Genomic DNA, 12,500 nt, shown 5'->3' on the forward strand with positions numbered 1-12,500 from the left:
CTTATAAAGAATATTTGGTCATGTATGGAGCACAAATTTATTGGGAAAAATTTGCAAACTGATTAACTTTGGGAAACTGAAATGGGATAATATTGGCATTTCTTGCAGCAAAAGCTTCCCTAGTAATTTCCTCAAAATATCAGGTAATGTAAAGAAAGCTGAAGAATATGCTATTTTATATCAATTTGTAGAGGTATTCCTACAGGTTCTTCTTTTTATTACTTTAATATATATCTGGCACTCCCTCAGTTACAAGGCTGAGGTTTCCAGTTGAACCGATCAACAGAACAGCCTGCTCATGAAATTAATGAGTGATCCACAGACATATGTACCATTAATGTAGTTCTCATGGAGATTCAGCATGACACAGAATGTGACAAGGCTGGCCCTTTGAAATACATGTACTACTCATTTTTGTCAGCTGAGTGAACTGGAGCAATGTGAAATGAAATGCCTTGCTCAAGGACATAATGCACCACTGGGTATCAAACCCACGACCTTATGATTGCGAGCTGAATATCTTAACCACCATACTATGCAACTTCACTTTTTTAATATATGGTAAAATAGTTATTATAAAAATTGTTAAAAAAAAACTGAAAGGTTTATTTTCAATGGTATAGTATACAACACAAAATGGTGTATACTATATTTAAGAGCAGAACAAATATAAAGACCAAAAACTTACTCTAGATGGGTGGATTAAGAGTGTTAAAAGAATTTCATCAAGTCCACATTCAAACATATTTCTAGAAAAAAAAGAAAAGAAAGAAGATATTGAAACATTTTGATAGGATTACTGGATGGAAAGACATCATCATACATTGATATTACAACATATAAGGGATAAACAGAACTTGTATAAGAACCATTCGAACTGTTCAAAGCAGCAGTCAGACCTCAACTAGGATGTTAAAATGAAGACCACATGCTTAAATTTAAACAACAGGACTATTAACCCTTTAGCATTTAAATCAGCCAAAATATTCTGTTTTATGTTCAAACTGGCCAGATCCAGCCTCTCACACATACCCTACAATGTCATTCTAACAATAAACAATCACATCATTGAAATTTCAAAGCTATGAGATAATACATGGTTAATCCAAAACTATGTGAATTAATAAAAATTATATTTGACAAAGTAGTCTGAATGCTAAAGGATTAAGCCACAATAAAGGCAGAAAATAATGGTGAGTCCTTACTTAATGAACTTGCATTGGATATCTGCAGATCCCATATCTCTATCCCAAACCTGTACATACAACAAGTTGCGCACGAGTAAGAGGAACTGGTTAATAAATTCTTTGTTTTGACCCTGCAACGATAAGACAAAAAGAAGATCCATTGGTAAAGAATTATATAAAATTTAGTTTAATGTGCAGTGTAGTATGGAGTGGTTCTGCTGAAGTGGTATAACATGGTATGAAATGGTGTGGTATGGAGTGTTGTGTAGTGTCATGATGTTGTGTGATGGTAGTGGAGTGTGGTAAGGCTGTAGTGTAGTGTGTTGTAAGATGATTTGATGTGATGATGTAGTGTGATATGATTTTCATTTTGTAGTATTTTGACTGCAGTTGAACATCAGGGTTTTGGTGATTGCAGTTTTACATTAGCTTTGTGTGTGTGTGTGTGTCTGTTTGCTTATCAACCAGTGTTGGTTTGAGCATGTTCCAACAAAATGGCAGTTTGGCAAAAGAGACCAATAGAGCAAGTAATAGGCTTAAATTGAAAAAAAGCAATACTTTGTTCAACCAAAACCCTTCAAGGTGGTACCCCAGCATGACCAGGTCTAATGAATGAAACAAGTGAAAAAAAGACAAAAAGTACAAGATTATTACTAAATCGTATGACTAACCTTCTGAATAATTGGTTTGACCTGAGAAAATAAAAGGTCGAGTGATTCTTGTTGGCAGAAGAGCAGCTTGATATATTGTAAATGGTTAATGATTTCATTGACAACGTCTGTGTTCCTAGACTCATGACGGAAGTTATTTGGGAATAGACATTCTATGGGTTCTGTAAGTTCGGTTAGAACTCTGCAAAGAGACAAAATATAGAAGCCGTTTAAAATAAAGACAAGCAATAACATAGCAACATTTCACAAGTGAATACCGAGGTTAGTAGTAGGATCTGTTTTCATTTTTCTGTCCACAATCATCACTGATAATGATGATAATGACTCAAAAGCTCAGCGATTGAGCAGAAAATACCAAAAGTGGGTTTGTTTATTCAAATGTTTATAGCATATTTCCTTGGGGTCAGATTACTGTAAAAACAGACAGTTTAGCAGAAAAGATTAAATCTTTTTAATGTGTATAGTCATTTGCACTATGAAGGCACATGGCTCAGTAATTAGTGTTGGACATACAATCATGAGGTAGTGAGTTCGATTCCCACATTGGGCTGTGTGTTGTGTTCTTGAGCAAGACACTTTATTTCATGTTGCTCCAGTTCACTCAGCTGTAGAAATGAGTTCTGATGTCACTGGTGCCAAGCTGTACCAGCCTTTGCCTTTCTGTTGGATAATTTCGATGGCATGGGGAGGGGAGGCTGGTATGCATAAGCAACTGTTGGTCTTCCATAAACAACCTTGCCCAGACTTGAGCCTTGGAGAATAACTTTCTAGGGGTCTTTACTTTTAGTCATTTGCACTAAAATTGATATTGTGCTGTGTAGTTGTTAATAACATAATAACAAAGAAAAAAAGGTTTAAAAGAGTCAAGGAAAACAAAGATGTTAGTAATAATTAAATACAATTATTAACAGACATGGACACACACACATTACAAACAAAAAGATTTTAATGGTTTTCTTGGGCCTTTTAGCAGCTTTTCCATGATTGAATTTTCAAGTGAGCTAAGTTACAGGAATTATAAAGAATTTAGTAAAATAACTTTGTTGTTATTATGCTAGTATTTGGAACACAAACTAACATGAAATTTTGATATAACCATTTTAATTTAGATCAATCAAAAATAAAAGTTTCTACAATAAAGCCGTGTGCAGGTTCTGACAGTTCAGTGTCGAAAGGCATTAATGTAATTCTTAGATGGAAATCAGCAGGATACAAAATAACAAGGCTGGACCTTTAAATTGCCAGTACAATCCATCTGATAGGCTTGTACATACATAATCTCCATCTACCTGGCTTTAAGATAAAAGTTGATCTGAGATTATAGAATATGCCACTTAGTCGAACATGCGAGGCAGCAGAATCGAAACAAATTGTGCAATCTATTCACTGCTCTTACAACCCTACCTATTCCATATATATATATATATATGTATCATCATCATCATCATCATCGTTTAGCGTCCGTTTTCCATGCTAGCATGGGTTAGACGGTTCTACTGGGGTCTGTGAAGCCAGAAGGCTTCATCAGGCCCAGTCAAATCTGGCAGTGTTTCTACGGCTGGATGCCCTTCCTAATGCCAAAGATGCCCTTCCTAACGCCATATGTATGTATATGTATATATATATATATATATATATATATATATTTTTTTTTTTTTTCCGTGATGAATTACATGGTTATGGACGATGTGTCTAGTTTTGGCATATTTGGCATTAGAAATTTTTTTCTTTTGCCCTTGTTTATAAATTGTTTATATATATATATAATAATTATTTGAGGGAATTATTATTCCTAACTTACAGGGAAAAATTCAATTTAGAAATACTAAATCAAATTTCACAAAATATAATATATATATATATTAAGAACAATTGTTGATGTCTCTTTATCTTGACATCATATGATAGTTGTAAACAAGAGTCACTGTCACACAAGCAGTGTCTTTGCTTTCCAGTCTTCTGTGAAAGCACGTTCGGCCATGAAGAAATGTTACCTTACTTGGAAAGATGTGTAGTTTCACAAGAGGAACGGCAGCTAGGCATAGAAAATCCACTGCAACTAAGTCCATCCAACCTGTTCAAACATGGAATAATGTACACTTAAAATGATGATGATGATGATGATGATGATGATGATGATGATGATGATGATGATGAATATGGCTGATGATGGAGCAGAAACTGCATCAGCTGAAGGTGAAAGGAAGGTAGTAATTGTCTTCATGTATGTATGTGTGTGTGTGTGTGTGTGTGTGTGTGTATGTGTGTGTGTGTAAGTCTGTGTGCATGTGCACACATGCTTGTGTGTGAGTGTGTGTGTATCTGTTGTATACCAAAGTTGATTCCGTATTTCCCTCCCCCAACTCTGTTCAGTTTAATTATTTAAAAAAAGCAAAACGTTAAATTAAAATAAATCAACTACATTTTAAAATTAGCATCTTTATTATCAATTTTTGCTGATAACTAACAATCATCTGCAGCAGTTTGTTAACCACATTTTATGCATGAAGTTTGAAAAATTGCCTAATTTTTTACTCTTTTTGTTGTTGCCATTGTTATTATCAATGCATTGTTGTTGTTGATTTAAACTCAAATCTGTCAAAAAACAAGATAACTTTCAGTAAACAACACTAAGTACTATGCACCGATAACACCCAATGCATAATTTTCATGACCTACACCTGTCAAGTTCAAAGTTCACATTCACATTTGCTTGTTTTTACTTCGTTAAATTTAGTAAACGTGCACTATTTTTAAATATATTTTATTTACCTTTATAATAAATCTATAAATATGTTGTTTTTTTTTTATCATATATCACAGTTCTTAAAAGAAAAGTAAACGAGAGCTATACATGAGGGATTCTTTTCTTCTCCCTCTTTAGTACTGATAATTGGTGTGTGCATTATTACATATGGGCATGCATGGGTAGATGTGGTATGTGTATGTTTGCGTATATCATCATCATCATTTCAATGTCCAAATTTCCATGCTTGCATTGAGTCAGATGGAATTTGTTGGAGTAGATTTCCAACAGTAAAGTGTCGTTCTTGTTGCCGATCCTCACGTGTTTCCAAGCAAGGTGATATTCTTCCACAGCCAGACATGTTTCCATGGAAAATTGAAGATGAACGTCATCACTCATGTGGCATTAACATTTGTGTATAACAATCACACAAAGTCAAAAGACAGAGAAACACAAACACAAATCCACATAAACACACATATGACAGGCTCTCATAGTCTCTGTCTACAAAATCCATTCACAATACTATAGTTGCCTCGGACAATAGTAAAAGACATTTGCCCAAAGTAGCATGCAGCAGGACTGAACTGAAAGCTATGTAGTTGGGAAGTGAATTTCTCAACCATTCAGCCATGCCCGCATCTATACCCATACCTATATATATATGTATATGTATATATAAATAATATATAAATATATGCATATATACATACATATATGTACATACCTACATATATATATGTATATATACATGCCTATATGGGTACAGGACATCAAAAAAACGTTGAACACAATGAGAAACGAAAACATAAAAACAAAAACATAGAAACAAACTTTTTTTGAAACAACAAAAATAATATATAAATATATGCATATATGTACATACCTACATATATATGTATATATACATGCCTATATGGGTATAGGACAACAAAAGAAAAACGTTGAACACAATGAGAAACGAAAACATAAAAACAAAAACATAGAAACAAACTTTTTTTCAAACAACAAAAAAACCCCCAGAGAAACAAGATATACAACACAAGGAATATTCCCCCTTCTTCAGTTGTCCCTTTTTCATCTAGTCTGCGTTTCGTGAATGACCTGCACAAATGAATAAATGTTCGAGGAATTTGCTGGACAACTATAAAAATTACAGTCTTAGACAAGTCTCTTATAGAAAGAAATGACAGCAAAATACTTACTTGACAATTAAGACAAATAGGTCATCTGTTAGATCTGAGCTCTTCAAAATTGGGATTATATCCTGTAAAAACAGGGGGAAAAAATAAAGTTATAACAAAGATGTCAACTAACATCTTAAGTTCATGCATTAAAATAAACAAACCAAATACACCTATTAAAATAAGATGTTTTAGGTCAAGACCTTTTATATTGTGGATTTAGTAAAAGCTATAATTCATTTTTTTGGATATCTATATAAGTGGATTAAAAAAATAACTTGTTAATTGAGGCTAATAACCCTGTGTAACAAAAAATTTATTTGTTTTTGGTCAGTTAGTGTTAGTTTCTATTTGCTTCTATCTAGAAATCAAAGGAAATGGCTACTATTCACTGCAGAGTTCATGAATTTGGGGCTTATCTGGGTTTCCAAAGAATTCAGGTAAATGAAAGTATAAAACTCTTCTTTGGACCAGATGCCAGTTTGTCACAGAATTAATCCACATAAGCTGTCACTGGTACTTTTTTTCAGCCGAGTGGACTGAAGCAATATGAAATGAAGTGCCTTGCTCAAGAATGTAAAGCACCACCCAGTAAGAGAATGAAACCTACGATCAAACAATTAGATAAATGTATTATAGCCTAACACTAACTACTTGACCAAGTACCTTTACAATAAACCTATTACTAAATATGTTGCTTCCCAACCACATGGTTCCAGGTTCAGTCCCACTGCATGGTATCTATAGTCTTCTACTATAGTCCTGGACTGACCAAACCTTGTGAGTAGGTTTGGTAGAGAGAAACCAAAAGAAACCTATCATGTGTGTGTGTGTGTGGGGGGGGGGTGTGTTTGTGTGTGTGTGTGTGTTTGTGTGTGTGTGTGTGTGTGTGTGTGTGTGTGCGTGCGTGTGTGTGTCTTTGTATCTGTCTTCCCACCACCACTTGACAACCAGTGTTGGTTTGTTTAAGTCCTTGTAACTTAGCAGTTCAGCAAAAGAGACTGATAGGATAAGTAACAGACTTTAAAAGAAAGAAGTTTTGAGGTCTATTTTTTAAACTAAACTTTCCAAGGTGGTGTCCAAGCATGGCCGCATTCCAATAGCTAAAAAACAAGTAAAAAGCAAACGGTAAAAGAAGTCAAATAACTTACAGTGCTTATCATGTTATAGATACTTTTCTGGCGCCGGAATGATCTAATGTGCGAATCTTCACTTTTCAATTTTGAAATGATTTCCTGTAAAGTTTCTGAAAATAGATATTTAAAAGAAAATACAGTCAGTGGAAATATTTTAACTGTATCTCATTTGGTCTTTTTTAGTTCTTTTCAAGTCTTGGAAAATAAGCAACACAAACTGCACTGTTACCTGGTGAAGAAATCGTTTAACTTCTGTGGAAAACATAACTACACAGCTAGGCCTGTCCTTAACAACAAAGCAGAGGCACATAATTGGCTAAACAAATCTGCCAGTTCACCAAGTGAAATAATGCACTCCAGCCATGTGACATTGAAAACTCGTTTTCACTGTCAATGTCACGCATAAAACTAGTTTAATGGCCAGGTAAAATTCAAACCTACACTTAACCATTTCTATTCAATTACTGTTTTATATGGGTCACTTGAACTGCTCCTCACTAATTTGAATTACTTATTATCACTTCTATTATACATTTAACCCAACAGTTCACTTCCTACCACTTGGCTCAAAACCGGTCTATATACAACAGGTGGGAAAATAAAGAAATTTACCTACATAATTGCAACATATCTAGTCTCTCTGCATACTATCCAATGTTTTTTTGTTTTGTTTTGTTTTTTTTTTCAAAATGGATTACTACACTTTATTTAAAAGTAATGATAACTAATTAATTAACCACTCATCTAATTTCATACAGATCTCATTAGTTCTTTCTACAGTTCAGATTCATATTCCATTGGACTCATTTTTTTGCTTTATTTTTGTTTTTGTTTCCCTATGATCCATAAAATATCAGTAGGGAATAATATGGAACTGATCCTATTAAATATGCCCACCTTTATTGTTATCATAATAAAGATCATAGCCTTTACAAAACTGACCCCTTTTTTCACCAGTCAGCTTTAGAAATGACCAGCCAGTAAGATAACATTTGTGTATCTTCTTCACTTATTACAACTAGTAACCAAATCACACTGTGCTTTCTTAACAAAAAAACCTCCACATAACTGATTGAATATTATAGTCCTGGTGGCACGTAAAAAGCACTATCTGAATCGTGGCCGATGCCAGCACCGCCTTGACTGGCTTCCGTGCCGGTGGCACGTAAAAAACACCAATCCGATCGTGGCCATTGCCAGCCTCGCCTGGCACCTGTGCAGGTGGCACGTAAAAAGCACCCACTACAATCGTGGAGTGGTTGGCGTTAGGAAGGGCATCCAGCTGTAGAAACACTGCCAGATCAGACTGGAGCCTGGTGCAGCCTTCTGGCTTCCCAGATCCCCAGTCGAACCGTCCAACCCATGCTAGCATGGAGAACGGACGTTAAACGATGATGATGATGATGATATACAGTGCTTGAAATAAATAAATAAATAAAGCAGGGAAGGTTATAGATAGAGTCCTTCATAGCCCTGCCCCATCAGAGAACTAAACTGGACTAAACAATAGCAACAGCAGCAAAACAGGCTTTGTCCTTTGATATATTAAAACACCCATTTTCCTCTCTTTCTCCTTGAAACTATTAAAAGAGACAGTGTTGAACTAAATCTTTTTTTAGAAACTTCATACTCTTTATTTTTTTTATTGTACCTGCTGACTACAAATGTAAAAAATTCAGATCTTTTTCATCTCATTTCTTTAACTATTCAATAATTCTTTGTCCCCTTTTTATTTTTCAGTTATGTCTCTTTTGCTTTTGCCTTATTTATATTTCCGCGTTTCCATTTTTAGCTCTTTATGTTGACAAAAATAGAGAAAATTTCTCAGTAACACAAATGCACAAAGCCAGCAGGAAATAGACTCAAAGGCACCCACCCACACTTCTACTTCATTATTATCAATTGAAGGTCACTTAAAAATCAGGTTAACAACAAACTGCATTCTCCAACAGCAACTCTTTCCTGTTTTTCCCTTTGCATTAGTCAATAAATAACCAAACACAGCTCTACAATGTTTCTTTCTTTCTATCTTTTTTTTTGTTCTCCTTTTACATGTAAGATCATCAGATAATTTCTCCATTATTCAAAACAAAAATAAAATAAAAATCCATGACTGCCATTTCTTCAAGCTCATAAACATCTTTAATGCTATATATTAAAAATAAGTAAATTTTCTAACAATATATTTTCCCTATATACTCTCTAAATCAATTGTGCGTCTTACATTGATGCCGAATGGAGGAACTCTAGAAGATCAATGGTCAGGATCACCAAGTTCTATCAATGTATCCATAGGGACAGCATCCATGGTCAGGTAATCAGCAAATGAAAGACTCATTGTGACTTGAGCTCCCAATTCAGATTCATATTAATGGAATTGAATGGTGGTGACAGAGAGGTCATAAGAATCTGCAAATGCAGGAACCAAATCCTATTTTCCAAATTTCTCTATATTTTCATAATGAGATCAGACAGAGGCAGTATGGTGGTATTCTTGCAATCACTGATATCATTTAAGGGATAGAGATGCATGCATTTAGCAAGATATCACTGGTGTGTTTAATTATGGACTCTACATCGGAAACAGCCTATTCAGGAAGAGGGAGAGGAAGAGATGGACCTGGATATCGCCGAACTCTAAGCACCGAAGCGAGATTGACTACATCCTGGTTGATAAGCGATGCATATTGCATGACGTCTCCGTCGTGACGCCATTCAACACCGGCAGCGATCATCGTCTGGTAAGGGCGAGGGTCGTCATCGACGGGAAGAGGGAGAAGATGGCGTTATATTTGGCGTCGAAGGGAAAACGTGTCCGAGTCTACACACAAATAATAAATAAAATAAAATATAATGCAATAACACCTGACTTACCTTCACACTCATCAGCAATGATATATTCATTGTCCAGCAAGCACCCCAACCCTGAATGGATGTTGCGTATTCCATCAACATTCATTAAATTCCACTCCATGGTAGTAAGATTTTATTTCTTGAGTTAATATCTGAAATACAAAATAACAGTAACAAGATTAGAAACAACAACAACAACAGACCATAGGGATTAGAATATGTGGATTGATATAAAACTACTCCAGAAACTTCTTATTAACATGGATCAAAATATAAATCTGGAACGCAACCTCAGAAGAGGCTGGCTAAAGCTACAAACTGTAAGCCACTATATCTATCTATCAAATAACATATGTTACTGTAATAAACTGGGATCAATTGGGTGCACTTTATAAATTCATGCTACTGTACTGATGGTAGATATCATAATCATTATCATTATTATTCTAAAGGCAGTGATTTGGCAGAATTGTTACATCATCAGACATACTGTTTTGCAGTATTTTTTCTGGTTCTCTGCACTCTGAGTTCAAATCCTACCAAAGTCTTTTCATCCTCTCAGGGTCAATAAAATAAAACATCAATCAAGTACTGTGATAGAAGGATCAATATAATTAACAGTTCTCTTCTCCCAAAATTTAAAACTTTGAATCTAAGTGAAAAAGCAACATCAAGGACAGTGGGTTGGCAACAAACTCTTTTACTAATTTTTGCACAGATTAATTTTACAACAGGCAAATGCATACAGCACATACAGACATATATACATACGTACGTATGTATGTATGTATGTATGTCCATACACACACACATGTTCATATATAACTAATGCTGTATAAATTTACAATTGGACAAAAATTATACAAGGACACTGTAGAGCTTGTTAAAAACCTGAATAAAAAAATAAAAGGAGGGGAAGTTGAGGGCAACATACCTAGAGAGGAGGAGATGAAAACACAGAGAGATAGACAGATAGATAGACAGAGACTGAGGAAGAGAGAGAGAGAGAGAGAGAGAGAGAGAGAGAGAGCTATCAATGCTTAGAGGCAGTGAGCATGTGAGCACTCTTATTCAAATCTAAAAAGGTTCCATATCACATGACCAGCATATATAACAATTGAAATTTCATTTTGATGTACATAAACACATGCATGAGCATGTAGGCATAGCTGTGAGGTTAGAAGCTTGCTTCCCAACCACACGGTTCAAGGTTCAGTCCCACTGCATGGTACCTAGGGCAAGTGTTTTCTACTATAGCCTTGGGCTGACCAAAGTTTTACGAGTAAATTTGGTAGATGGAAACTGAAAAGAAGCCTGTCGTATATATGTATATATCTATGTGTGCATGTCCTTGTGCCTGTGCTTGTCAAAAATTTTCAGTCACTGTCAACCTTTTTCTATATATATATATATATATATATATATATATATTGTAGAATCAGAAAGATCCTTGTTACAGAAGTAAAGAATAACTTTTCTGATAATTATTTTCTATTTTAACCCGTTATCATTCAGATAATTCTGTCAAATGTGATGTTTATTGATTCACCTTCAAAAAAAATTAATCATATATTATCCAGTAGCTTTGAGATTTTGGGGGTGTAATTGTTTATTTTTAAATTAACATTGTAGGGTAGGTGTGAGAAGCTGGATATGGCTGGTGTAAATACTAAAGGGTTAATGATTAGACATTTACAAATCATTTTTTTTTTTCAATGATCGGAGGTTTTTTCCTTTTAAGTCACTGATTTGGGACTAAGTCCGGTATTTGTCAGTGTGTTGGAGGGGAGTTACAAACATACACACGTACATGTATGTATGCATGTATAAAGTGACATGCACTATAATCACAAAAAACATTTAAACAATTTTAACCTTTCGTGGGATGGCGGGGTTGGAATTACACAAAAGGTCATTGGCGTCCAAGAGACACCTTTTATTTTTGCGGATTTCAGCACTATCCATAAAGTAATATTTGTTTAATCTTGTATATATGTGTGAATCCATGATACAGAACAAGAAATTTTGCACCTTCTAGGTATATATTTGTAAAACCTTTATTGAAAGAAATCAACATTTTTTATAGTTTTATAAACTATATATAACACTAAATATAAAATAAAACAAAATTTAGTATATTTAGTACAAATACAAAGAAAATTAATTAATAGTTCATCAGAATGTGTGACACAATCATTGCAAGCAAAGTTAGAATGGGCTTCACAAATAGGCTCACTACCTACTGTATATGATTTCTTTGTTTTCTTGTCAAGCTTTCTTGGATACATTTTACATCTTTTTCAGTTTTCTTGGGGTTGGTGTTGGGATGGTCCCGCTGTTTCACCACTCTCAAAGGCTTCCATGCACACTACAACATGCTTTGGTAGTTTTGTGTGTTCTGCCAAGAAACGCCATTGGATTTGCAGTTTTACAAGGTTGTTCAGACAAGTCAGAAAGGAAGTGCCAACGCTTTTGGTGTCCTCTGTATGCATCAGGTTCTTTTTCCATGAAACAAACAGCAGAATTATGTGCTGTGACATCAAGCATCCAGTAGAAAATAACTAAAGGCCATCTATTCGTTATGAGTTTACATGAGTAATCGACTAATTGGTCTAATGTATCTACACCACCTTTAGTTGCATTATGGTCTGCAATCATATCTAGTTTAAAAGGTTCGCTTTCTTGTATTTTGTTGTCATAATGCATAGTGCTCAGTAAGATAT

The 12,500-nt window shown here is 34.7% G+C and overlaps 1 protein-coding gene across 3 annotated transcripts in view; it reads right to left on the reverse strand.

The window, feature by feature from the left end:
• LOC115216713 (protein timeless-like) overlaps positions 1-12,500 on the reverse strand; it is a 47,615-nt gene that overhangs the window by 22,277 nt on the left and 12,838 nt on the right. The window contains exons 1-8 of one of the 3 annotated variants that reach the window (XM_029786250.2): positions 12,021-12,500; positions 9,799-9,929; positions 6,940-7,034; positions 5,810-5,871; positions 3,858-3,932; positions 1,859-2,039; positions 1,206-1,318; positions 689-749 (exon numbers count right to left, since the gene is read on the reverse strand). The exon at positions 12,021-12,500 is cut by the window's right edge and continues 966 nt beyond it. In XM_029786250.2, the coding sequence (XP_029642110.1) occupies positions 689-749; positions 1,206-1,318; positions 1,859-2,039; positions 3,858-3,932; positions 5,810-5,871; positions 6,940-7,034; positions 9,799-9,898 (687 nt within the window). In that variant the 5' untranslated portion in view covers positions 9,899-9,929; positions 12,021-12,500. The remainder of the gene's footprint in view (positions 1-688; positions 750-1,205; positions 1,319-1,858; positions 2,040-3,857; positions 3,933-5,809; positions 5,872-6,939; positions 7,035-9,798; positions 9,930-12,020) is intronic. The other 2 variants (XM_029786249.2, XM_029786251.2) reach the window with 2 other exon arrangements.

The sequence above is a fragment of the Octopus sinensis genome, linkage group LG10, assembly GCF_006345805.1.
Source record: "Octopus sinensis linkage group LG10, ASM634580v1, whole genome shotgun sequence".
NCBI lineage: Eukaryota > Metazoa > Mollusca > Cephalopoda > Octopoda > Octopodidae > Octopus > Octopus sinensis.